Source organism: Populus nigra, chromosome 11 (assembly GCF_951802175.1).
Source record: "Populus nigra chromosome 11, ddPopNigr1.1, whole genome shotgun sequence".
Classification (NCBI taxonomy): domain Eukaryota; kingdom Viridiplantae; phylum Streptophyta; class Magnoliopsida; order Malpighiales; family Salicaceae; genus Populus; species Populus nigra.
Genome location: NC_084862.1, coordinates 145,680 through 173,499, shown reverse-complemented (window position 1 = coordinate 173,499; position 27,820 = coordinate 145,680). Strand labels below are relative to the sequence as shown.

General features: G+C 36.8%; 3 protein-coding genes and 2 pseudogenes across 13 annotated transcripts; 2 read left to right on the top strand and 3 right to left on the bottom strand.

The window, feature by feature from the left end:
- The first annotated feature begins 1,021 nt into the window (after positions 1–1,021).
- On the top strand, positions 1,022–6,830 carry LOC133668193 (uncharacterized). 7 transcript variants are annotated; one of them, XM_062087943.1, is made up of 5 exons: positions 1,022–1,359; positions 1,500–1,629; positions 1,794–1,841; positions 3,809–4,042; positions 4,189–6,830. In XM_062087943.1, exons 2-5 carry the CDS (start codon positions 1,523–1,525, stop codon positions 4,322–4,324), a joined length of 525 nt encoding a protein of 174 aa, XP_061943927.1. In that variant the 5' UTR covers positions 1,022–1,359; positions 1,500–1,522; the 3' UTR covers positions 4,325–6,830. The 7 variants fall into 7 exon arrangements, 1 of the variants encoding a protein (XP_061943927.1); XR_009833644.1 differs by lacking the exons at positions 3,809–4,042; positions 4,189–6,830 and adding an exon at positions 2,915–3,624 and having other exon boundaries at positions 1,025–1,359; positions 1,783–1,841; XR_009833643.1 differs by lacking the exons at positions 3,809–4,042; positions 4,189–6,830 and adding an exon at positions 2,915–3,624 and having other exon boundaries at positions 1,026–1,359.
- Positions 6,831–10,713: 3,883 nt separating this feature from the next.
- On the bottom strand, positions 10,714–12,095 carry LOC133668192 (uncharacterized). The gene is made up of 5 exons (XM_062087942.1): positions 11,848–12,095; positions 11,676–11,721; positions 11,478–11,576; positions 11,118–11,186; positions 10,714–11,031 (listed from the first exon to the last, which is right to left on the bottom strand). Exons 1-5 carry the CDS (start codon positions 11,892–11,894, stop codon positions 10,744–10,746), a joined length of 549 nt encoding a protein of 182 aa, XP_061943926.1. The 5' UTR covers positions 11,895–12,095; the 3' UTR covers positions 10,714–10,743.
- Positions 12,053–13,794, bottom strand: LOC133668620 (U4/U6 small nuclear ribonucleoprotein Prp31 homolog; annotated as a pseudogene).
- Positions 13,795–14,388: 594 nt separating this feature from the next.
- Positions 14,389–26,469, bottom strand: LOC133668776 (ABC transporter B family member 25, mitochondrial-like). Of its 5 annotated transcripts, none has more exons than XR_009833797.1 (20): positions 25,902–26,445; positions 25,386–25,818; positions 25,225–25,286; positions 25,070–25,113; positions 24,836–24,938; positions 24,478–24,585; positions 23,941–24,024; positions 23,683–23,743; positions 22,455–22,600; positions 22,242–22,358; positions 21,831–21,916; positions 20,474–20,562; positions 19,968–20,023; positions 19,647–19,727; positions 19,457–19,522; positions 19,278–19,370; positions 18,442–18,506; positions 17,696–17,831; positions 16,605–16,975; positions 14,389–14,947 (listed from the first exon to the last, which is right to left on the bottom strand). XR_009833797.1 is itself a non-coding variant. In XM_062088773.1 (19 exons), exons 1-19 carry the CDS (start codon positions 26,247–26,249, stop codon positions 16,832–16,834), a joined length of 2,322 nt encoding a protein of 773 aa, XP_061944757.1. In that variant the 5' UTR covers positions 26,250–26,445; the 3' UTR covers positions 16,306–16,831. The 5 variants fall into 5 exon arrangements, 2 of the variants coding, with proteins under 2 accessions (XP_061944757.1, XP_061944759.1); XR_009833796.1 differs by lacking the exon at positions 14,389–14,947 and adding an exon at positions 15,474–16,025; XM_062088773.1 differs by lacking the exon at positions 14,389–14,947 and having other exon boundaries at positions 16,306–16,975.
- A 179-nt stretch (positions 26,470–26,648) lies between these two features.
- Positions 26,649–27,820, top strand: LOC133668777 (NAD(P)H-quinone oxidoreductase subunit N, chloroplastic-like; annotated as a pseudogene).

The window sequence follows — 27,820 nt, the reverse complement described above, 5'->3', positions numbered from 1 at the left end:
AAAATTTTTTTTCTCTCCTTAGCTTCACTTGCAACTACATTAAGGTAAGATTTTTTTTTTCTTCTTTTTTCATGATTTTTTACACTATATTTGTTTTTTATTTTATTTTTAATTGTTTTTGTTCTTAATAATTGTATAAATGTTGTTGTGAGATTTGTTTTTCATATGAGATCAATTTTTAGTTGATTTATTTATAAGATTTTTAAATTTTTAGCAATTGCAACTTCATTTTTTTCATATGAATTTTTTTAGTTGAATTTATTTTTTTGTTGCAAATTTGTTTGAGTTGATTTTCTTATTCTTTTTTCCAAGCATTTTGAGTATATATTATAGAGTGTTGATTTATATTAATTTAATTATTTTATAATTTTATAAAATGAATTTTTTTAAATGTTTTTAAATAATTACAGATGATATTTTTTGAGGGATATACCGATGGAATGAAGCAATCAATTTTTTTTACGCGTCTGTTTCTGTTTCATTAGTAAATCTCCGTTGGTAATAATATTTTTTTTATTATCAATAAATTTATTATTGGACAAAAAATTACCGATGAAAGATTTACTGAAACATTTTTGTCAATAATTCTTTTAATAATTTAATTACTGATAGAATATATATTTTATACCAATAAAAAAATTTCACCAATAAAACTATTAAATATCATAGATAACTGAGCTGAATAGTTGAATTACAATCACTGATCGAGTAGGAAGAGGATGGATGAATTGTCTGTGATTCTCAATGTTTGGAGAAGGGTTTTTATGTAATTTAAGCAGCATATAAGTTGCTAGCTACAAACCCTACCGATGTCTGTCCGTGTCTACGCCAGAAGCTCCTCTAAAGATTGCTGATAGCTACAGAGTGGAGAGGACAAAGCTTTTACTTGATTGATGATCAAAAAGACAGACAACCCCACCAACTATTCTTTTCCTTCCCTTCTCTACATAATAAATACATAGTAAAAGAAAAATAGTATACTCCTACTATGTGGTATATGTATATATATAAGGCCTCACTTCCTGTTTTTGAGCAGAAATAGTGGGGGAGAGAGAAGAGAAGAGAGCACTTTATTATCCTCCAAACTATACAATCCCTTGCTTGTTTCAGCTTTATATTTATTCTCTACCTGCTTTCAACATCTTCTGAAAAATCTCCTGTGGCTGTGGCTGTGGCTGTGGCTGTGTGCCTGTGAAAAAGATGCCCCTCCCTCCCTCATGCCCTCATCTCTCTTTCTTTTATGTTTAAACCGAATAACTTTGCCAGATTTGTAGAGATCTTCTATCGCTTTCTAGCTCTTCTCTGACTCTCATGAGGACTGCGATCTTTCCTCTTCCCTGCCTTTATTGCAGCTCCTAAGTAATTGCCTTCCGTGATTTCTGCACTTCTTTCTTTATTCCACTCTTTCATTTTTATTTTCCCTTCTATAAATACTCACTCAATTCTTTGTTGCTGACTGCTGACTACTCTTTTGATTCCTTTCCTTTCAAAAAATGAAGAAAAATAAAATAAAATAAAAGACATGGCAGCTGAAGCTGATCACCGTGGAAGCACTGGATGCTTTATAGGTCAATTTTCATGCACGGCCAGTCTCAATGGAGCTATATGGTGTCGCAGAAAACCGGTTTGGTAAGCAAACTGTAACCTTTCTTTCGTTAACGCAACCCCATTAGGTCCTATAAATGTCTTGTTCATCTTAACCTCAAGCTGGTTCTTTCTTTGTTTGCAGAGAAACTGATCTTTAGGTTTTATATAAGGTTGACATCTTGATGGAAACTTTAGTGTTATTGCAGGGAGAAAAAGAAACGGGTGGATGGATCTCTGATTGCCATAAAATTAAGGTAACGGATGATCATCATCTCAACCTAAATTGATCTAATATTAGACACTATTTCTTGAGTTCTTCAGCAATCTAGGTTCCAGTGCTTGGTGGGATTTTCTTGTTTTGGCAATTGAGCTGACCTATTCGCTTTCTGATTACCCTTCTCTTTTCCTTGACAAGCAAAATAACTCTCATGACTTTAGGGTTAGGGTTCATGCAACCACATTTTCAACATTCTAATTCGTAAATCAGTACCATTTTCTGTTGATCTTTAATTCCTTGGTATACGAGGGCAGGTCGATAGGAATATTCCTAATTTTATTGCTTCCTATATCTTAATTTTAAGGTTCCAAAATTTGGTAGATAACATGTTAAGAATTATTCCTGCTGTTTTTCTCCTTTGTTTTTTTAGTTGGCCTACAACTAGAAGTCATTGTCTTGAACAAGCTTCCAAAATGACCTGTTCTTCTTCCATTATCCTATGAATTTGAATTATTGTTGCCTTTCTCAGTTTATATAGGATGTCAAAGACAACTCTTGATTTCTTGAGTCCCAGTTTGTTTTTGGCGTTGAAAAACATTTTTGCAAAAAAAATGATTTTTTTTAAATTGATATTTTTTGTGTTTTTAGTTTTTTTATGTGTTCCGATATTAAAAATAAATTTTTTAAAATAAAAAATATTATTATGATGTATTTACAAATAAAAAATATTTAGAAAATCAATAGCAGCTCTTAATATCTCAGGAACAATATTGAATTGCATTTAGTGCCAATCACAGGAGCTTAATTTATCATTGATATTTGCTATTTAGTAGTAGTTTTTAATTTCCCCTACTACCCAAAATTGAAAAGCAAATCATCCTGTTTAGTTTACAAATCCAGTAGTGAAATTGAATCATTGCACTTTCATAATTTGATTTAGCTTGAAAAGGATGTTTTAGGCTTCCATAGATAATTTGTGTTTGCCATATTAATGTTTGCTACTTGCATATATTCATCTCTCCGTCCAGCATTTAAACATCGGTGACAGTCAATCACCTCAGCTGAATACGTTGTGAAATTTCTTAATTTTCATGAAAAATGGTTTAACAGAGCTTCCTTCAGTCCACTCATGGGCGGGCGAAGGGTTTGGATTAGCTGCCGACTCATTCATTCAAACACAGTAGACAAGGAGTGGCAGCGGCTGCTATTGTGAATGTGTGAATGACGCGGGAGATTAATTTCATCCTTTTCTTCCCTGTGCTTGGACTGAAGGGAGCTCCCTTTAATTGTTTATTCACGATCTTAGATCACAAGATCCTTTTCTTCAAATTTCCTTCCTGTCATGTCGAGGAAGTAAAACATATAAATATTCTTGTTAATTAGATCTCAATATTCACCCCGTAGAGTCCTAATCTCGTCTAATCATACGATCCTTTTGCTCCATATTCCTTCCACATCTGAAGTAAAAACGTATGCTTGCATGACCGTAAACCTTTCACGAATGGATTCTTTTGACCTAAGTTTGTATATGTTATGTTAGCACTTTGTAGGTTATTTTGTGTTTATAGTTTGTTAAATGGCGCTCTCCTCTTTCTTGCACTCCAAACCATTTATGTATCTTTAACATTTTGGAGGGAGGCTATTGTGCTTGCTAGAAAACTTTGACCAAAGGAAGATAGTATGAAACTAAACTGTGCTAGCCCCAGTATTGGTGAATGATCATATGAGATATTCATATTGATCTTTGCACATGCCTGTGCTGTGTTAAAAAATTAGCAAGCAGTACATGCGAAATATATTCATCCATTTTTTGTTCTGGAGACGTACCTTTTCCTTCTATTTGTGTAAATCACCTCTGCCAATTACATGATCAAAAGAATGATAGCTCAAATTAGACACAATATTCTTACTGTATTAGCTTTTCTAGAAGTAAAAGATAGGATTGCAACTGTGCTAGCATCGATTTCAAATCCTCAACAATAGCACCAATTTCCCAATGAACAGAATCTCCAGGCTGGTTGATAGCATTGACAGCCGCCATGGCATCAGCCGCCTAACCTTACTGCTTTCTATAATAGCCACGGCCTCTTCGTCAAGGGCTGATCTGCACCTGAACGACGACACTTTGCCACCAACAATCTGCCCACTGGAGTTCCTACAAAACCATGCATATACCTGTTGGCTCAGATCCATTAATGAAGGAGGCATCACAGTTATTATTGACAGTACCCTGATTAGGTAGGTCTATTTGGATGGTCTATCTGCACCATGCCTTTTTTAGCTGACTTCTGCCCAAACAATTGTGGAATTTCTCCCAACTCAGCCGATACCCTCCTAGCGGACTCTACTATCTTCTGTTGCACTAATGCCCAACCTGCAAACAGGAAATCGTTCCTCGCCATCCACACTTCTCAACTGACAGAGACAATTAAGGAGACAACCTCAGCACACTTTCCCACTCAACTATTCAGCACCTCTCCCAACCATTTTCCAAACCCGCAAGACCCGACCTTCGAGTGACGTAACCCGCATTAGAAGCAAACCAAACAGCGGTAGCGTGAGGGCGAAAGAAAAGCATATGTTCAACGGTTCCCACCATCCCGCCTGACGCCTGATTATTGACAACTAATCATTAAGTTTGCTTGTCATGGATGCGATTTAAAGTCCTCTTTTGAAAAAAATTAAAAATATTTTTTGTTTGTTTTAAATTACTTGTTTTTGATGTTTTAGATTATTGCATATATTAAAAATAAAATTTTAAAAATAAAAAATTATTATTTCCATGTATTTTCAATTAATCTTTTATTGCTCTACTAAAAAAACTCAAGTCTTGGTTCAGCCTCCACCTTCAATCGTTGTTATCACATGGGAATACGCAGTGCATTTTGATCATTGTTCATCGGTCAAAAGGTTAGATGCATTTATTACACGAGCTGGCTGACCATAAATGAATGGAGATGTTAGAATTTTACAGAAATTTGGCAAGGTAAAGAGTGATGTTCTTTTTACACTCTCTAGTTCCACGTCCCTTGCTTGCTCTTCCTGTACCAACTCCCTCGTGTTCCTCCACATTACCCCTTTTAAAGGAGGAGTGTGTGGCTTAGCTCGTCTCCTGTTTGTATCAGGACTGGATCTGAAAGTACGATGATGCAGGGTTGCATGTTGCTTTCAGTTTAGCAAACAAGTAGCTTAGGCATAAGCGAGTCAATGATGAACAAATGTAATGCAATGAGTATTTTACCTTTTCCTCTCTCTAGATCAGTTCTCTTGCCAGTTGTAAAACTAGCCCATGCCAGCCCCAGTGTCATGAAAAAAAAAAAAAAAGGCTGAGACCTGAGGATTCCGCCAGTCCAATCGAAGAAAGTGGGTAGACTGTGATCATAAATATTTTAAGCATTAAATCTCTCCACCTCGTGGCCTGAGCCTTTAAAGCGTACGTGGTTGGAACTTGGAGCTAGTTTATGGGCTACATGGCTTGTTCCCACTTCCCACCCACACCCTCTATTTATTATTTAAGCCCTGTGTTGTGTTTGTTTCTCTCTACAAAATTGGGCGTCCATTATTTTATTATTAGCTACCAGTAAATGCATTGCCTGTTTCCATGCTAGTAGCAGTCGGCATTAAGTTAGAGATAAATTAAGAGGGAGATAGGACTGGTCCCAGCCGACTATGTATCCCCTCAATTACTAGCATCATTTTGTGTTGCATTCTTGCTGGATTGATAGCGGATCCTTTGAGATGAAGGGACCTGACTTTTATCACTTGAAATTGTGGTGGCTAATGTGTAAGGATCCCACAATAACTGGGTTATAATAAGCGCAAGGATCTGACAACAACTAGCATATATAAAATAAGGCAGTTCCTGGGGGTGATCAAGGCACAGGGTGGAAGTACAATGGAAGTTGATTTTATATTGTTCATCGGATTCATGGGGCGTGTGTTTTGCTGTCGTCTTTCGCATCTTTCCAAACATTTCCTAGCACTACATACGAGAATGGCTTTTTGGCTTTGGAAATAAAATCTGCTGCCACTAACAACTAATGGTGTTTATTTCCAAGTATCTTGTTGAGCTCTCATGCTGCTACTGCTGCTGCTGCTGCGTGTGTGTTTATATATATATGCGCACATGGTTTAGGGATTGCATGTGTACATGCACGCGTCTATAACCGGCCATTTGATTGATTTCGAATTAAATAAAAAAAATGCAATCATTAATATTTTTTAAATCCATCGCCATCTAAAAAGAGCATCAGGGTTTTCAACTGGAACAAACCTTTCGCTCTTATAGATTCGCAAAAACAACCTTAATTACATGTGCCTTGTTTTGTCTCTCTTGCTGTGATACATGCACATTGACAAAGAAATTAAAGGAGATCACTAGACGTTTCATATTTTACTATTTATATCATTGTTAACGGGGGCAAATTTACTTTCCAACTAAAAATTTTTCAATTCTAGTTATTGAACTTTATTTTTTTCAATTTTATCCTTAGAAGTTATGTTATCATGATTTATATATATTTATTTATTTTTCTTGAATTGTATGCTATCAAGGGTCTGAGATGTCAAATAATATTCTAATGAAAGGTCGATTTTATTTTATATAATTTTTAGTTGTCATAAAAGAAATTAAAACAGTAGGGAACAAGCTTAACATGAACAAAAAAACACATCCTTTTTCCTATCTTAATTCAATCCTAAATTGTAATTTTTTTAACGTTTAACTCCTAGATCATGAGAGAAAGGGGGAGGGGAGGGGAGGATTCAATTGGCCACAATCCAGTGCGAAAAAAGAAACAATTTTCATGTTTATGAGTTCATATTGAAGAGATGAGTTCATTGGAGATGATGCTTTTCCTTGATCATGTAAAAATGAAAAAAAGTAGACTGAAGCCTATGAAGTTTATTTAAATTTAGTTTGATTTTTGGTTTTTAGGGCGCTTATAGGACTTTTTGTTTTTGAAAATAGATTTATCAAAGTTTTTAGAATGTGTTTTTAAATGTTTTTGGATCAAAATAAGTTAAAAATTAGGTGTTTTATTTTTAATTAGTATCATTTATCTTATTTATAACGAAAATATATCCTCTCTCTCATTTAGTTTAAGTATTTTTTAAATTGCAAAACATCTTTTTATGATTTTTATGATCTTATAATACCTATAATAGCTAGATTATTGTAATATTTTTTTTATAAAAAAATCCTCTTAAATCTAAAATAGATTTGTTGGATATGCATTATGCATTTATACAAACAAAAATCATATATCTTAAAAGCCATGGTAAATCTATAAGATAAATAAAATAAAATATATAAAATAAAAAGGATGACGATTGACTAGGGTAAAATATTTGTATTTATATTTATTTTTTATTTCTTACTTGAAAAATTAACATTCTATTTTAATTTTTAACCAGTGTGAACAATTTTTTTTTTGATTTATCTGTTAATATATTTTTCATTCATTATATTAAACACGAACATAATATTTCCATTTTTTATTTAACAAATTTTATGATACGGAAAAACACATTTATGATATTGGTGTTTTAGATTTTTTTGCGTTTGAAAGTGACTTGAAATTGTGTCTTCAACATAGCGTTCATATGATCCTCTAGCTAGTGATACTCTAGCGTTCATTATTTTCGTTTGTGCTAGTTTAATATGCAGATGACATCTTGTGATTGGTAGATTTGGGACCTGCAGCCCCTCTTGAACATGCCGGCCTCATTATACCGTCGAAGGTGTCCTTGTCTAGAGTGTACGCTGGCCTTCGGCAACCAGGAGGTATAACCCGTTTCTGCGAAGCTCAATAGAGTCCGGCAATACCAGTAGCGATTGATCTGACCTACATCTAAGTATGTGGGTTAGATGCAAGAATCTCTTTAACGTGGGTGCCTTTCTTGATTTTCACCACCTTGCCATTTTGTTCGTTAACATGGGCAGGCCTCCGCTCCTCGAGGACCTTGAGGCACATAGGCATGAAAGGATGGTGCCCATAGTTTCCTAACTTTATGAGATTCTCTTCTAACTCTTGTTTTACTTCCTGCTGCATGTATAAGGTAGAATTTGTTGGTTTTATGCATGTATTTTTGGGTACAGACAAAATGGTTGAAGCCACCATTACAAGGTAGTACATTACTAAACAAAATTACATGAGATTACTGGCATTAATTTAAGCCACCGATATAATTAATAAGCAGTGAGGTTGTAACTTATGGTCTTGATATGTAGTTGAAAGTGTTAGCTGCTTAGTGATCAGCACCAGCTTACCAAAATGAAAACGAAACCAGGAGATACCAACCTTGAAGCAAGACCTGAGTGAAAAGAAATGAGTGAACAAGGCCGAACTACTGAAGCACCAAAAAGGCTTAGGCTAAAAGAAGAACAAGTTGTAGCTGTGAACAATGAAAGCAAATTAAGAACAAGTTTGAAAGACAGAAATAGTACTATTATACGTCTGTTGGGATAAGCGCAACAACCATTCTATCTCTTATTCGATCGGGACAGGAACCCTCATATATGTTGAGCTCACAATTGAAGAGCCAAATCAGGCTGCTGATTATCCATCAAGGTTAACTGTTGAGTTTCTGAAAAGCAATGACCGCTAGACTCGGCTTGATGAACTTGAGAATTTACTCCTTCAACAAAGTTTGTTGTGCCAGACAGTGGCATTGGTTGCATTGATGCAACCTGTGATTCTTGTTTCCTGATCAATGCATTCTGTCGTGATAGAATCTGCTGCTCACTAACCATCTTTCGCATGATTGGAAGGTTATTATATACTGCTTGTGGATCCCATGGTGGTGGAGGTTGGATCCTTTCAGCTGGTTGAAGTTGAACGGCTCGAGGATGTTTAGTTCCATACTTGTGCTCAACTACACTTGCAGCACCAGTGCTTGACCCCTCTCCATTTGCACATTGGAAATCAAACTGTGGCAAAGAGGTTGCTGCCTGACTTGTAGAGGCAAGCTTTGTACTTAGGGAAGGCAAGTACAACGGTTCTGAATTATTGTTTAACCATGGCTGAGGCTCAGTGATGAGCTGTGATGGCTGGGCAGGATACATTCCAGTAAGAGGGAAATAACCTGATGGTGTTTGGGAATTTCGATTTTGAAAAGCAGTAATTTGCATGAGAGTTGCCATAAGAAGATTCATGTTGCCGCTGGTGCCCCTCATTTTTGCTTCCGAAGAAGCACAAGCATCCATATTTTTGCTTGTGCCAGCGGCGTTTTCTCCCATCAAAGCAGAGTTATTGCTTCCACCATCGTTGGGGTGAGCTCTGATCCCTTGTAGACAATTTGGAGTAGGAATCATTTCTCTTGTATTATAACCATCCACACCTCCACTGGGAAAGACCATCTTTCCTTCAAAAGAAGCAGGTGAGATAGAATTGAAACTGTTACGAGGCATACGGCCATCATTAACCCCAGTCAGACGAGCAGGCCTGTTAAGTGCAGATGACACAGGGACCAGATCTGTTTTCTTGCAAGAAGAGGTGGGCATCCAGGACGCGAAATTTGGAGTTTCAACTGGATGTTTTCCTAGTTTCTTATTAGCAACCATTTGAGCTGTCGGTCCCAAATCTTTAACGAATTGCCTGAGACTTTCCTTGTATGGGATACTTGAATCTGGAATCTGCAGCATCGAATCACATCAATCAGCCAAAGGTAGGGGATGCAATGAAAATTATTAAATTCAAAAGATTATAAGCTAGTCAGCTTTGGCATGGGACACTCAAAATTAACTGGACTGGAAGAATTTCACATTTAACAGAAATGGAGGAACTGAGGATTCTATTTCCCCAAACCAAGTTTTTCATAAAAATAGTGTTTTGGCTCTTATTTGTTGACAGCAATAATCACACATGGCTGTGAACCTACAGAAAGAACACTTGCATTTCATTTTTAAGATCCTTCAAACAACAAAAGCAAACCCCAGATGAACAAAGGAAAATTGTATGTTTCCTTTTTCTATATTTCCCTGCCTCTTCCAGCAGAACTTCAAAAGGTCAGGAATGGAAGCAAGCAACAAATCTGCATTGTTTTACAAGTGGATTAGGCCAATTCTTGTGTGCATGCTGTATCAAATCGTGCTTGAATGCTATAGTTTCACATATCATGCACGTGCCTGTTCCTTTGTGCGCGCGCATAAGTGCATGCATTTGTGTCAGTATATATGTGTTGCATTCTCAACATTAAACGATGAACTTACAGGGGTAAGCACTTTTGGTGTATTATAGAGTTCAGAAATTATTGACCCTTTGCCATTGATAGAGGAGGTTTGAGGCATATATGTCATACGCCTAGCAGTTTCAGAGAATTCTAAATTTCTACCATCTCTTGAGCCTGTTCAATGCAAGTAAAAGACAAAGTGTTAGCTTCCTTTCACTCTATAAGCAGATGGCCTTAGAGATAAAAGCATATCTAGCTGTGTAAAGAAAACAATGAGAAGAAGGGTTTCAATTTAGTAATAGTTCAAAGCTTTGGCATATTCCTACTGAAATGAAACCCGAGTTCCCTTGAAAAATTAATTATGGGAAAATGATGCAAAAGAATTGGAAATAACATTCATAATCAAACAATCATCATTGTTGCTTACCGACCTAGAACGGTTCACTTGTATTGTAAAAGCTGTTCTTCATGACTTCCTCACCTCTAGTTGAAGATTATTAGCCTTGGCAGTCTAATTCAAGCAAGCTCATGCATTTCAAGTGTGTTTAACTCATGCTAAAAATTATATTGTGGAGCATATGATAAGAAATTCATGAAGTTATGGTTTCCACAGTAAGTTTATGAACACGAGTTCAAGGAATCACTTTCCTGTGCGTGAATCCACCTTCTACGATTAAACAGACTACAGTATGTTACTTCATTATCCTCAAAATTGAATTAATGGACTCCACGGTAAGTATGTTAAGTCAATCAAGAGTGCTTGTAGATCAGATTCTCTTACCAGAAGGCATTTCATTTTTTGTATGGTCAACGAGAGGATTTAGACGTATTGAAGCAGGGTGTGTTCGGGTAGCTCTCTTCAGAGAGGTGCTGTTGAGTGAAGCACCATCTCTGAACCCAGCAAGTTTAACAAGCTTATTCAGTACACTTCCAGTTTCACCATGGCCTTTCTGAGCTGGGTGTCTTCTAATCCTCGAGTGCTCCAGCTCAAATTTCTCAGGTTCAGTTCTCAGAGAATTGAAGACCCGCTGAGCGAGTTCACTTATAGCACGGGCCTGGAAACCATGGTGTTGCATTAACGGAGATGCATAATATCTCCTATTACTGCTACCATTTTGCAAAATAAAACTTACAGCTATACCTCTGAATAATAAACAGTTGTCGATGAATTAAATTTCATTGCATTGCTGGATATGAGGAACACATCACGCTGCAGAATATTTCAAAGAAATCAAGATCAGTTTAGGATGTTATTGAGGGAATATATAAGTTGATGGATAACTCTCTCTCTGAATCAGTGTTTCGCAAACTGACCTGCAGTTTTTTATACTTTCAATAATGAATGACCAAATTTTAAACAACAACAATGGTGATTACAAAGACTTGGACATTCACATTCAGCAGAGAATAAAAGAATAAGCTTCGGAACCTGTACTGAAAGTTAAGTACAACGCAGGGAAGCACTGTAAAGTAAAATAGGATGCTATATTTGGAGCATTACCTGAAATTGATCCAGACTTGTATACATCCCTTCTTGAAGTTTAGCCCTTATGGTTCCAAAATCCATTGCCTCTTTAATGATATCGTAATAGCCAACAACCTTTCAAGGAAAGAAACACTATTAACATCATCGTGGATGAGGAGAGAGCGAGTTGTTTCATTTCTATGTACACAGTGAACAAGAACCCCGATTACCGACCTCATCAGGGTCAACTGGCTGTGCAAATATCTCTTGTGTGTCTCTCCTGTGTCAGAAGAAATGTTGAGATATCAAAAACTGCATCGTATTCATATGATCATCTATGTCATCCAAGAAGTGGAGTCGACTCTTTTCTTACAAGTACACGAAAGAATGCTATCAAAACAATCACCTCTGTAGGATGTCAAGGATAAATTCCAGAGTCTGTTTCTTTGGCATTCCTTGTAATGACGAATCTGTAGGTTGATCTTGTAAAATCAAGTGAGTAAATTAATAACTGGGAACTTAAAAGAGCAGATCAGACTCTAATTATGTTTTTAACCACAGATTAAGTAATGATTGGAAGCTTGAAAGAAGCACATTGTATATATTTAAATTTAAGACAGACCACTTTCGATTGAAGCACCACCATCTATTGGGTTTCCGTCTTCCTGCAAACAGATAAATGCAAGTACTGGTAAATAACACACGAAATAGGATACAGGAATATACCATCATAAGAGTGATCAGTATAAAAAAATCCAAACAAGAGGAATTAAAAATAAGAGCATTCCATAATCTGCAGCTCCAAGTCCGCCATCCAATGAACTCTCTTCAGGCACACCAAAATGTATCTTATTAGCAAGATTTCTCATGTCAGTCATGGCATATCTTTCCCTGTTCTTCCTCAGCCGCTGACCACCTCTCGTTTTCTTACTCTGAGAAGCATCAGAAGGGATGGGAAGTGGTGTAGGAAGCCTCACAGGATGAGGCTTTAGCAACTTTTCTATTTTCTTCGAAACCTCCACTCGAAGACATATTCCAATGTTCCCCGATGGATCTCCCTTGATAGAATCCTCTCGTGCAGTAGGTGTTGATTTTGAAGCCAAGGGGCTACAAGGACGAGCTTGCAGAGATGGGGGTGAGGCCTGAAATACATCTGTTTGCTCGATAAACCCACAATATCCGTGAGAAGTCGAGAAAATCCTGCAAGGAACATTTTCTTGGAACCAAGAAGCTGAACATCACAAGAGGTCATGTTGACTAATTCTGTGTGATTGCCGGGAGTGATCATGAGCTTGGCAGCAAAAGCAGTCCCAACAACAGCAGAAAGATTGGATGCAACAATTACCATTCTTGCTTCTACAAAATCTAGGATCTTTTGAATCAAGAGTGAAAGCTCGATGCCATGCATCTATGATCTTTGGAAGGACATGATCAGGTAGTGGTTTACAAATTGTTGTTGAAGCCATTGTAGAAATCACTACAATTTAGAATTCAATGGCAAAAGGTCTTGAAAATCAACAAAATTCAAATCCGTTTGGTTGCCAGTCCTTTCAACGATACGGACATAATGTAGTGGATGATGAACAAGGGCTTCAAGTTCTGGGAACTTGAAGTGGTACTTGTCACGAATGAAATTATAGAGAAAGAGTATTTCATTATCATTGTCAACTGACAAGGCAATGCAGTCCATAATTTGTAGGACGTCAGGAGTGAGAAGCCTTATTTTGATCGAGTTCATGTTCGACTCTGTACATAACTTACGTACATGTGTTCAACAATTTGGGAAATGGTATCCAAGTCAACTACTTCATCGTCATGATAATCAACAAGATGTTGCATGCATGTTCCCACCATCTAATTCATCAAGCCCTACAAGCATAGAATGATCAACAAAGGTAGCCATAGCCCTAGACATAGCCATAGGCATGTGGGGTGGGATGGATTCGGACCAGTAATTGGTTGATAAGAGCCTTGGCTAGCGACTAAGGTGGTTTTATGGAATGGAATATCAAAAGAAAGAAAGAGAAAATTGCTGAATAGAAAGAGCAGCAGCAGCCAAGGAAGGAAGAAGAAATCCTATCCGGGACGCAAGAGAAATCCTAAATCGGAGGTATTTCTTTTTTTAATTATTACGAGACTGAACCAACTCAGTTTGTCACTAGATAGAAGCCGCACGCCACGCCCCGGGCTATGTTATTTTTTTTCCTAACATTAAAAAAAAGAAGAAAACTTAGGGGATTCAACGCTACGGACTTCCGGACTCGATGAATCTTTGTAAAGTTATTTATTACGAGTATTATGAAATAATTGAAGAATGATGAAATACAAAAAAACATTTTGATTTTATAAATTATTTAAAGTAAAATAAATAGTAATTAAATAAATAAAAAATAAATTAAAGAAAAACCCTAAAAAATTGAATGCTTTGACACGAGAATTGAGAGAGAGAGGTCGCCAACGACAAACCGGTAGTTTGTTGGCCACATGTGACACCCATGCATAAAACATAAAGAGGGATATTAAACACTTTTCAATACCACTTTGGAATATGGTGTTTAGTCAACAAGCGATGCTGCATGCATTGACCATTTTTTTAATAATATTTAAATTTAATAAATGATTGAATCACCCCTCTTATCCCACGTCATAATAACAAAATACCATAATAAAAAAACAAATAAAATCACTGATAATAAGTTTAGAATTCTTTGTTATTAGGGATAATTTGTTATTTTATTATTCTTTAAAAAGTGAAGCTAAGCAGTCCTTGAATGCTGCATAAGTTATTTATTCTTTTTAATATATATAAAAAATAATCATTCAACTCTGATCAATTCAATAATATCAAATACACCCTATAAAAAGACAATCCACCACCAATTTATGCTTCCATGGCTTTTATTATGAATGGTAAAAACATCATTATAAATCTATAATGCAATGGGTGTTGCTCCGAATCACTTATGCCTTTTAGGTTTTATATATATATATATGATAACATGCTGGACCTCACAACCAAGGGCCTCGGCCTTACATCGTCTTTACCATAGCCATTTGCCCAAACATCTATATGGGACTGACTATAAGAGAGCCCAATCCAATCAAATATCACCACATTAATTTTTATCATAGGTAAATAATTTTGTTTTTTTTTTTTTAAATATAAAGGACATATAAGTTCGTAAGCAAAATATTTTTCTTAAAAGTAAAAGCAAAGAAGGGGGGGAGACAGACCTTCTGGTTCATGAGGGGAGCAACAGAATTAACGCCCATGTACAGGAGGAGGCTTTTGCGTTTGCGGCCCCTCCTTTTCTTTTTACTTTCTAATGCTGATGGTGATGGCGGTGGCTTATGAGGCCGTCTTTGGAGGGAGAGTTGGTGTGCTTTCTCCTCCAAAGCCCATATTCTTGCACTCCTTCTGGTTTGTCCATGCACGAGCCCATAAATCTGACCTGTTCCCTCCTCTTTCAGCATTCTTCTTCTACTCTTGTATGCCCCCTTAACCCCTATTCAAATTCATTGCATTACAAACAAAACTGATTTAGACTTCCTACTATTCATCGATCATTTGCCCAGTTTGAGGCTAATCAGTGTTTATATCAGCTGATCTTTTTCATATTTTGTACATGGTCTCTCCCACTCCCACTGATTGTTGCATTCATATTAGTTTTTTCGGTTTCACAACGGCGACAGGAATTTATTTCCCCCCTCTTATCAGAAAGAAGGAAATATGTTATAACGTAAAGACTAAGGAAAAATAAGGGCTGATTGATGCCCCTCTTCTTATCAGAAGAAAATAACAAAAACTTAATGGCTGAGGGCTGACATGCAATTCCAGATTTCAGTTGCAATTTACATGTTCAACTGTCTCTTTACCTTTTCATGCATGCTTCATTTCAATCTCTCAGTTTTTTTTTTTTGTCAATCCATTTTCTTTTGCACTTTTAATCACAAATACATGTACCAACTGATTGACTTGACAAATTCAAGCCAAAAATAACAGAGCTTCACAAGCATCAACACTCGCAAAACGAGAGAAACAACCAAACTGAAAGCTGCCCATGTCACCTCAACTTATCAATCAGCTTGTACTATAACAATTATTTTGAGGAATGCACAAATCTGTAAAAAGAAGTGAATCATGGTGTACAAACAATGCACGGGTTGAGTACAAAGAAGGTACACAAGAACAAATAACCAAGTCAACTCTTACCAACAGCAAGGAAATGAAAGCAGCTAAGACTTCAACTATAGCAGGATATCTTCCAAAACTAGCTAGATATCTATTGCTTCTTCCTTTGAAGCAGCCCTGTTACCTAAAATGATCTTTTGAGAATTTGAAAGACTAAATCCACAGACTTAACACAAACACTACTCTCCATATAAATCAAGATATCAGGCACCTTGTCGGTGATAGGGTTAGCGTCGTGGATCAATCAATTTGACAACTGTACGGTGATTCCAGAGCATGTAACTTCCATTTTGGTTTAACATAAGATTCTTGACACATTTGGCACAGTGCCAACACGTTAGGTTCTGTCTTCATCGATACGACAAAGTTTGTAAGGTAAGCTTGAACAGATTCTGAAACGTAAAGTTGAATCAGTACAGTCAAATGAAGTATGAGGAGCAAAGCAGCATGACAGTCACAGAGAATGCTAACCATGCACATCATGTTATATCACTGCAAATCACAACTTATTGTGTTTGCAAGTGCTAATGTGCAACTACGCCTACTTTGTCAATAGTTTTCTGCTTGTCCGGGTTTTATTTGTGACGAGTATATGGAAACTCAAAACCTTAACTTAATGATGTAATAGAAGGTTGAAGGACATGGCTCTAAAGAGTTTATCAGTGCATGCAATTGAAAACAAAAGCAAATACTGCATACATGGAATTCCAAAAAACTTTAGAGCATCTCCTGAAAAACCTGAGAGTCCAAAACTTGTAAATCATTTGGTGTGATAACTATACAACAGAAAATAATGGAACAAATTTTACTCATCATCAGCAATTCAATGCCACCCAACCCAAGGACCAAAGATAAGACATCCTTTTGTATAAGAACCAGAGATTAGACATTGGGAGAAAATCAGATCTACAGTTTTTGGGTGACTTTTCATGCATTTGATTGACCAAGTTATGAAGGTTTGTGTATCTCACCATAATCTCAGTTGAAATTGTCTTCATCCATCAAATGGTATTGCTTTCTTTCTTTTCTTCTAAGACGTAACAGATATTATCCCTTTGGTTGTTCATTATGATGATGGAACCCACGGACGACAACCATCAATTGGTCTTGTACAACAAGGTTGCATTTCATAGGAGGTCAACAACATTGGCAGCTGAACAACTTGAAGCTTTGTATGGTCAAGGGAAGATTGCAACATCTATGCCTCCAATTTAATGGCTGAATCAAGGGCATCCACTGTGCTATTTTGCTGTGCCCAGAGCTGCGCATATCTACCTGCCTTGGTCAATAGAACTTCATGGGGTCCCTGTTCAACCACTTTACCATTCTCCAGAACTATTATCTGGAAAATCATATTTTAATGGCCAGGAAAATATGAGTAAATATTGACAGTAGAGGGCAGGTAAGAGAATAATATAGAGAAAGAATAATGACGATGCACACAGAGCATTATAATCTTAGAGAACTCAGAACTGAAGTTAAATAGGACATTGTATGTTAGAGCGTCCAATAAAAAAGCTAACATGAAGAAGCCACGCCTTGTAAGACTGTTTCAAACTTCCCAAATGCTTCTTTAACACCTAACTTCACTAGCAGGTCAACATATTTCACAATCAACAAATACGTTTTGCATGGAGGTTTACATCAGCAGCAATGCAAATTGTGACTTTACTCATGCTCCAATCCAAGTTAAAGCATTCAATGCAAAAACTTAGGATAACAGGTTGAAACTCCCATGAACTATGTGATCTTATGCAATTTCATACAGAACCAACAGGGGACTGCTTTAACAATGCAAGTGCATTTGTGTCCCACAGATCTAAGGGAGTAAAAGGAATGCCTATTATTTTGCTTAAAAAGAAAAGGAAACAAGATGTAACAAACTTCCTGCTGATGAAAGTGGAGAGAGAGCCTGAAATTGAAGTAAAGACAGACAATAGCAGAAGCATAAAATTTAAGCGATTAAGACCATGGGAATGCTCTAATCAAGTTACTAAATATTCTGACGCAGAACCCTAAAAGTTAAAAAAATGAAGGAAACATGGTTTCCAAGAATGCTCACCTCATCACACTGCATGGCAGTTGTAAGCCTATGGGCAATGAAAACTGAAGTTCGATTGCTGGATAATGATTTCAATGCATTTAGAATCTCTGCTTCAGTGGTGCTGTCAAGAGCACTTGTAGCTTCATCACATAGCCTAAGGAAATCAAACGAGACAAAGTTCATTAGGCATAGGTGATTGAGGGAAAAAAGAGCTGATATTTCATCTGCTTATGTCTGCAGTGTTGTCTATGTTGATTTAGTTCAACACAACAAATCATTTAGGTTATTAGATGTGACCATTGTCTTTTAGCTAGGTTCAGAAATTGCAGGGGCACACACAGCAGCATTTAAACTAGAATTTAGATACTGGACACTGGAACAGGCAAAATTGATCATCAGTGTTATTAGACATGGTTATGCTGGTTGAGAGCAAGTTTACTAACACAAACTTGAAAAGAACATAAAGCACAAAAAAAAAATCTTCTTAATTTACAGAAGCAGTGGACAATATCATTTGAAAACTCTATATAAGAACTATAAGACCAGTTGTGGTTTACAATGAAAATCATATGGTCACTTTATTTTGTTGGGCACTAAATGTAATTGTTAAATGCACAAGAATGTAAGACCAAAATAGAAAGAGTAGGTATCTTGAATAGACAGAAATATTAATTCAACAGCATTCTTTAAGATTTGGTGAAATGGAATAACCAACTCGATATAATGGATGGATGCATATTGATAAATAAGGATGGAGTTCTTACATGATAGGAGCGGCTTTCAAAAATGCACGGGCCAAAGCCACACGCTGCTTCTCACCACCACTTAACTGGATGGAAAAACTTTCTCATTATAAACAGTCAAGATTCCACAGAATAGAAAACTACACGCAATTGTTTCATTTCATTTAAGTATGGAGCACTTTGTGTTCCAAGTAGATTCCTAAACTATCCACAATTTATAGAGTTATTCTGCCATGAAATTTCATCACATTTGTTAAGTTTTAACGCTATCTACCTGTGTACTTTATGGAGTCACTATCCCAATCAAGGAGATATGAAATAACGGTGCATCCACTGAGCAGCCAACACCAACTTTTTACTATTAACTTATAGTATGATGGTTAGCAGTTATTACATATATGTAGATGCATTGCAGCCCACACAATGGAATGACATGACATCTGAGAACCATATTTCTCAACTTTCCTTTCTTTTCTGGCTGCTCTTGCTCCATGCAACAGGAAAAAAAAAACCATATGGTATACACAAATCACACACTATCTCCAAATGGATCAAGACACAACTGGAGGGCAATGGATCCACAAGGTTTAGAGTGGCATGGATCAAAAAGTAGACCATCTTAGCCTAACCCATGCAGTTTCATGTCAAAAGGATGAGCCAAGAAAATACAGGATGGAGTGAAAATGAAAAGATCATCTAGCAGTAACTCGTAGTATTTTTATGTTCTCAGTTCGCTTTTGGTGGGTATAATAATATTTGGATCCTAAAACAAAATTCCATCCAAGGTCTTGAAGTTAGGACTCCTATGGCCATTTCAAATAGAAAATTTCTTTAGTTGATAGCAGTAGATCTCTCACCTTGAGCCCTCGTTCTCCTACTATTGTAGAATATTTATCAGGGAAGTTCATGACAATGTCATGGATTGCAGCATGTCGGGCAGCATCATAGACCTGGGGTTATAAATAATGGTAAGTGAAGAAGTAATAAGTGTCATAAATCATGAATAATTTCAAGTGTGAAAAGGAAAAAGACACACTTCCTCTCTCGTTGCTGAAAGACGACCATAATGAATGTTGTGAAATATTGTGTCATTGAAAAGTACCTGTATGTCAAACAAAAGTAGTTCAGCTCTTCAACATTACAGCTTGCAAGATCTCACAAGGGAGACCTAATTAATATGGGTCATTAAAACAACATGGACAGCTAAATTTCTCAAGAAAACATACTGTGTCTTGTGGGACAACACCAATAGACCTCCGCAAACTATCCAGTGTTACATCCCTTGTATCTTGACCATCAATTTGTATCTGCCAAGGAGAAAATGCCAATTGCCAAACCAAGAATAGGGAAGAGTTTCAATTGGAATCAACAGTATTGTTATGGATCAAACAAAAAAGTTCCAGAAAGACTGGGAGGAAGAAGTGAAACAACAAATAGGCCTTCGTTTCAATTCTTCATCAGAACTTATTTCAGAGGAAAATATCAATTGTGGGAGCAGAAGATCTGTTGGACCACATGGCAATAGCAATGGAGGAATCAGTACTTACACTTCCAGAAATAGTGTCGAAAAGCCTGAAGAGTAATCTAAGAATGGTTGACTTGCCTGCAGACAGATACATTTGAAATAAATTAGCAGTGTAATCAAGAGAAAAAGCATTCCTTAAACGGGTATGAGATTGTCATTTAATTCCAGCACATGTAAATGAACTTCCTTGGTTGCATAATATAAATTTATAACAATAATTGCTTAATATAACACAAATGGAGAAAAACATGTTTCTAGATTACTATGATATTTTTATCTCAGCCCTGGTTTCACCCTATAGATTACCATGATATTTTTATCCCAGCCCAGGATACATCCTACAAAACATCACATCATGAGTAAATATCATTCATCATGGGATATCAGAACTATGCATCATCTTTGGAAAGATTAATATATGAAGAAAGTGAAACATAAATTCCACATTAGAGAACTACTCTAACAAAAATGGTCACAAATACAAGTAGCCCATGATAGTAAGAACTCTAAAACAAAAGAAAACCTTACCACTACCACTTGTTCCAACAATAGCCACACTTTTTCCAGCTGGTACAGAAAAAGTTACACCATCAAGAATTTTTCTTTCTGCCAAGTAGCTGTCACGAGTTTAATATGTACAGTGGATAAGCAATTAATAATCAACAAATCATCAAATATTCACACATGAATAATAGTACAATATTCAATTTCAAATCTAACCACAATCAAACAACAAACATATAATCCATGTCACTAATCTGTCAATCTGTCAAACCCATTATACTGTTTAACTGCACATGGATCCAAAATAACAATTGGCCTGCACACGTACAGAGAGTTGAGGACAGGAAGGGGGGATTGAATTAACTACAAAGATAGTTCAAGGACAACAATGAATTGAAATTCCTCTGGAGATCTTCAAGTCTCCATAGATGATAAAGGATGACTGATACATAGTATAAGTGTGGATATGTTTAAGGAAATATGTTAAAATTTGGGATAAAAGAATACAAATGAAAGTTGAGATTCTGAAACTGCTCAACTCTATGAACCTTGAAACATTGGTTTTCTTCTCAGGAAAGGAAGAAAGAAAGAAAGCAAAGCCTCCACTTTTCAGGATGTAATCTGATAAGTAATCTATTCAGTATTGATTTTGTTTTCTCTCTCTCTCTCTCTCTGTAGCTTAATTGTCAAGAGTTGGAAATGTAGGACTTTAGCTCTTGAAGGAATTGAAATCTGACTTCTGGACCATACCAAAAGAAAATCTAAACTGTAATAAAATTAGATTTTCTATGGAAATAAAAGAAAAATATTTCCAGCCTTCAAACCTAGACTTCCTTCTGTATTGTGTGAGTAAAAATTTCATCACATCAACTAGCTTTCGCTGGCGAACATTTAAGCATGCTTTGGAGTGAGAGTCCTCAAACACTCAGAGTTTACCACCATTAGATCAAATTCTGATCTTCAATTAGGAAACAGGCAGCAAAAATCTGTATCAGCACATCAAACACTAAACCTGAATGATTTCATCAGCTGGGTTGCCACATAAGCCATTCTCTATATGATACAAGAACAAGAATTTTATTTTTTTATAAGGTCATCCAGGTACAGGCAGATCAGCACCACAGATTACTAAAGCAATATAATGATCCCAATTAGAAACTGGGAAAAGAAAACCTATACTAAAGTAAAATCAATATCATAGCCAGTAGCGGAAGTAATTTTGGATAGCAACGACTTCAGGAAACAGACTTGCTAAATGCAAGAATTTGACAGCTTATTCAAAATAATTGCAACAATGGAAATAACAACTCAACTTTATATATGAAATTGAGACTAGCTGGATGTCAAACAAATTTCAACAAAGAAGGAACCATCATCATACCTGAAGTGTACATTGTCAAATTGAATGCCACCTCCCTTTAACATTAGAGGTTTGGCATCATCTTTATCTCTAATATCAGGTTTCTCCTGCAGAAATGTATGAAACAAAGTACTTCATAAACCAGGTCCACAAGGAAGCAGTTTTTTTTTTTAAAAAGGAAAAATCATTTGGATCAACAATCAAATCCATGCACTATAGTGTTACAAATGAAAATGTAATAAAATAAAAATGGTGCATTTTTTGTTTCTTTTGCTTTTGCTATTCTACCATGCTTTACGGGGGTATGTTCAGAAATTGTCAAGTTGCTTCACAAACTGGAAAAGATAATGGAATTGTAAAGAGTGAAAAAAAATGAAATGCTAGATTGACTCCCAAGCTCCAAGAAAACTTCAGAGTTCCTTGAAAAAATACCTCGAGTAAGTGAAACATTGACTTCATGTCAACAAGACTCTGTATTGTCTCACGGTAAACACTGCCAAGGAAATTAAGTGGAAGGGAGAGCTGGAAGAGTAGTCCATTTACCATAACCTGTGTTTTCGCATTCATACATAATTTGTATGACCATCAGTTAATCACGAGATAATAGAGCCTTATAATAATTTTTCTTTTATAAAGAAGCTTTACCAAATCACCAACAGTCATCTGGCTATTCATAATTCCATGTGAACATAAAACCATAGCTGTTGACAGAGCTGTGCTAAAAATCACATTTTGGCCAAAATTCAAAAAAGCAAGACTTTGCGATGTTTTTAAGGCAGCATCTTCATACCCTGAAAGAGAGCATTAGTATGAAATTGAGAGAGAGAAAAGCAGATATAAACACAAGAAGAGACTGATTAAAAGCGATGCTTGAGTTCAGAAAAGTAGTATGGTATAACATATAGAGTCAAGCATTTAGAGTACCATGTCCTTGAATTATAGATGAGATTGTGATGAAATTCACTCACTTGGCTTGCAGGCCAAGATAATCAGAGAAAAAATCAATAAAAGAATGAAGCAGAAATAACAAAAAGAAAAGTGCTTGTCGCAGGATGCCTTCACAGGCATTAATGATAATGGAGTTATTAAAAGATCAAGTTGAAACATAAACAATACATAAATCCAAATATAGAAACTTTCTAAATAGGAAAAAGGTCAAGTTAAGAATAGTAAGATGGGGCGATGCCATTAAGCAAACCATTTCAGTTACTTGCAAACTCTAACTTAGTCTCAAGCTAAGTCAAGGTTCAACTACTCACCATATGAGTGTTGCCAGGTGCTTGAAGGTTAGTTCATAGCCACATTTTCAGGCACGTGCTTGAGAGTATAATATAAAACCATCACCTAGACTCACCTAACAATTTAAGCTCTTGCATTGAGTGGTTCTTTAGCATGGTGTTATAGCCTTCTTGATCAAGTGGTTAAGAGTTCAAATCCTACCATCCACATCCTCTTTAATTAAAAATTTCAACACAAGATAATGGTAAGCCTTTGCAAGTTTTAGAACTAAAGGGCTATCACTTATTGTGGGTTACAGAGTATATAAAACCATGTACTTGAACCTCATCTAACAGGTTCTGGGTTGAGGGATACTTTGAATGCATGCACAAATAAAATGCTTGCAGGATTTGTAAGTCGATCATTTGGCCTCTCTATCAGCTGTCACCCAGCACAATATATATATGAAAAACACGATTGACTATAATGCAGATCAGTGCTAATTAACATCTCATTCTAGCAATGCCACATCATGATTGTCTTTTTTATGTTTCTATGGGTCATCAATATGTTAATTTATTCCTAGCAGTGGCAGGTTTGTTTCAGATTTAACATTAAAGAAGTAGATAACAACTATAATGCTCCAACTACTCACTCTTTAAGTACTCATCATATTGCTCAGCTTCATAAGCTTCATTGTTGAAATATTTGACAGTCTGGTGAAAGCAGGGAAAAATAAAAAAAAAAAGCAAGATAAGCAGAAGCCTTGACAATGGAAAGAAATTGGTTGCAGCACAGTAAATGAGGCATCAAACAACAGATAGAAAGAAAAGCATTAAAAAAAAGATGCACCAGAGTTAAGCAGTACGTAAGCAGAAAAAAATACCAATAAAAGGAGGCAACATAAACTCACCTCATAATTGATAAGGGAATCAATTGCCTTTGTACTAGCATCATTATCAGCTTTATTCATGGCCTTCCTGAACTTGGTTCTCCACTGCACATGACATGGAAAATTTCATGAAAATGTGATCAACAAAAACACTCTTGCTAATTTATGAAAAAGTTTCGGGGAACAGATCATAGAGCTACTACATGCGATCACAATCTGTAGCGTGAAAGAAAATGACAAAGGATAGCACCACAGCACATTCTCAAAATTCATGCAGAAAGATGATTGTGGAAGAAGTGATCAATTAAGAGGTGAGAATTGGAAGAATGTGAATTTGAAGTGATCAATCAGTGCACTATCTATTTCAGAACCCATGTGCATGGTGGCAACAAAGAATTGGAAGAAGATATATTACCCGTGTCACAGACAATGTGAAAGTAACATATGCAGCGACTGAGAGTGAAGTGATCAACACAAAAGGGGCTCTAAATTTTGAACCTATCTATTTCAGAACCCATGTGCATGGTGGTAGCAAAGAATTGGAAGAAGATATATTACCTGTGTCACAGACAATGTGAAAGTAACATATGCAGCGACTGAGAGCGAAGTGATCAATGCGAAAGGGGCTCCAAATTTGTATGCCAGTATACTTGAAACCATAGATATCTGGAAAGATGCATGACAAAAATCGGTCAGAAAATGTTTAGAAATAAGGAAGCAATTGTACAGGTAAATGCAATTAAATTTCTAACAGGTTATGCCAAGAAACTGAAGAGTTTCATTACAGACAGGTATCAAGAATTCCACAAAAGATTGGTATGTTGTTTACCAGGGATATCAGCATGTTTAACTAAATCCAACATATTAAAAAAGTCACGTGACACAAAAGAAAAAAAATTCCAGAAGAAGTTCATACCTCTAGAATGGTTGGTACAACATTGAATACCATAGATGAGAGGATGAAGTTTATTGCTCGGCTACCACGATCAATTATTCTACTTAACCCACCAGTTTCTCGACTGGAAAGACAGTGATCAAATGAGATACTTAACAGAATGTCACGAATAAACTATTAAATGCCGCCTATATATATGACAGAAAGGAAGGGCTTTTCTAGGATGTAGCATCATCGGTTTGAGGAAGCAAATACCTAAGATGAAAACGGAGGTCAAGCTCATGCAAATGTGAAAAAACCTGCAATTTCAAAATGAAAAAAAAAACATGTACATTAAATTTTTAAATCAGAACAAAGAAAACAAACACATCCACAGATAAGACCCAGAATAGGTAGAAGCATTGATTAACCTTCCCAGACACAGTTCGGATTGTCCTCAGAGCTACTTTAGAGAACACAGCAGTCCTCAATTCTGGCAAAAATACAATTGTAAATATGAGAGGAAAGGATAAAAGATACAAACTTGTCAAGTGTAATGAGTAAGCAATCGTGTATAGTCGCAGTAAGTTACCATTGAAAGCAGAGGATCCACAGCGCGCAATGCCATAACCAATGAGAACAGAAGCAGGGGTAGCAAAGAGAGCAAGGAAAGTGGAATTAGCAGCGGTGAAAGAAGCAAGAGCGGTAGCATTGCCTGTAGCAACAGTCAACCAATCGACAGCCAGCTTAAAAAGAAAAGGGACTTGAACATTCAAAACCTTAGCAACCAAAAGGAAACCAAGGGCCAGAAGCACCCTTAAGCGAAATTCAGGGTTATCTTTCATCCATAAATAACTGGCCAGAGTCCGTAAGATTTTCATGTCAGCAAGTTGCTGGTCTGATTTATCAGCAATAGCAGGAGTCGTAATCGATGGTGATGATGAAGCTTTATTGGCAGCATCATCATCGTCTTTATCCTTTGGATCTGAGGTTGAGAAGAAAGCGTGGCCATTGAGCATTGAGTTCTGTTTTTGTAACAAAATTAATAATAAATAAATATATAATAGTGAATTACGCACAGATATTGAGAGGGGGTGAAAGGACAAACCGGTGGCCGGAAAGGAGTCGAGGAGGAGGAGGAACTGGAAAGGAAAGCATTGGGATTCCCTGAGGGAGGAGTGGAGTATGATGTGTTGGATAGGAAGGGGAAACTGGCGTGAAGAGCAGTGCTGCTGTCGGTGCTGCTCGGCCCAAGAAGGAGGCGGCATCTTCGGGTGTGATGATGATTGGGGAGGGAATGGTTGAAGCAGCATAGAAATAAGAGAGGATTTTTATTATTATTCTTGTATTTGTAATAATTAGAGTGGTGATGGCGAAGGAGGTGGAGGTTGTTATGAGCCCTAAAGCACTTATTAGATGCCGAAGCCACTGTTGCCGCAGTCGCCGTCACTAACATGCTGGATTGGGATGGGGGTAGGGGATCGGGATCGGGATCGGGATTGCTCTCTGTTTCTGTGTCCTTATTAATTTAATATAATTTTAATGAAGGGAGCCAATGCACTTATACGGTTGACTTAGATTGTTCTCGATATGCTTGCTCACATTTCAGAATCTACTGACAAGCCAAGCCCCTCCCTCCCTTCCTTCTTCCCTAAAGAGAAAAAAAAGTTAACCGCAACTGCCCTTGCGTAGTTGTGAAATGTGGGGCCGTACACTTGCGTTACAGCACTTCTATTCCATGCTCTCGTCGTGTTCACTCACTCAAAGACACATGAAATCAAACCTGTTGTCTATGATTTCTACACCTCCATTTACAAACTATTTTCTTGGTAAGGGCTTCCAAAGCAGAGGCAGAATGGCAACCACCTGCAGCCTGCAACAATATGGGAGACCACCACCCTTTATCAATCTCCACCACAAACAGCAGCACTCCTTAAGCAACTGCTCCTCGAGGATGAGTGTAATGGTGGGAAACAGGAGTGTTATGCTTCAGGGATTTGGCAATAACGACAGCAGTAAGGCAGCACCTGCGGGGATGGTGGTGAAATGTAGTGGGATAGGAATAGGTGGCTGATTTACTGTGTTTGTTATCGCGTGCAAATATTTTTCTAATTGTTTTTTTTAAAAAAAAAACATATTAAAATTAATTATTTTGTAAGATATTTTTCTATTTTAATATATCAAAATTATTAAATTAATGTTTTTTCAATTCAGATATATTTTTGAAATAGACTAGTTTATAACGCACCAAACAGTCACTTAATACTCGATCCAGGGCAATGGCTGTGAGATGTGGAGGAGCACAAAGCCATTGCCATTTATCTCAATCGCCTCATCCGTCAGGGCTGCTATATCCTTGACCTCACTGCTTGTGGCCTCGAGGATCCTGAGACCACCCTTACCGAAGTTCATCCTGTTTGCCCTGTATGAAGTAATATATTAGATGCCACTAATGGTCATTTCAATATCATACCACATGATTCTTCTTCTTTTTGTTGTTGATTTTTAGGCACATCTGGGGAAGCAGCTCATAGCAAGGTGGTCTTTTCCCCCTAGAAGTTGATTTCAGACCTGAACACCTGCCGCCTAATGCCAAAGGACTCGTGGTTTGGATAACTGAAGCCAAGGCGTGTCCCATTTCTATGGTTTTCTCGGGATACAATTAGCGGGAACCAAAAAAGCACAGGCAGCCTTCAAATAGATAAAAAAAAAAAACCCACATTCAGACATGTTTATGCATACCTCATGTACAGGTTTAATCCAAGGAAGGACTGCAGTTTCTAGCTCTGCTGCCAACACTCCGCCCTAATGTCAGAGTCATTGCTGAACTTGGAAATTGGTAAGCTTTGTTTTGGACTGATTATTCACCAATCATTTAGTCCCACTTACCATTTTGATGACTCGTTCCGTTCTTCAAAACTCGAGTTCGTTGCACGCTGCAGGTCTTAATGTTCTAAGCTTTCAGTACCATGCATCCACAGTTTCATATTGCAATCAGTGAAGTCTCAGAATGATTAAAACCTGCAA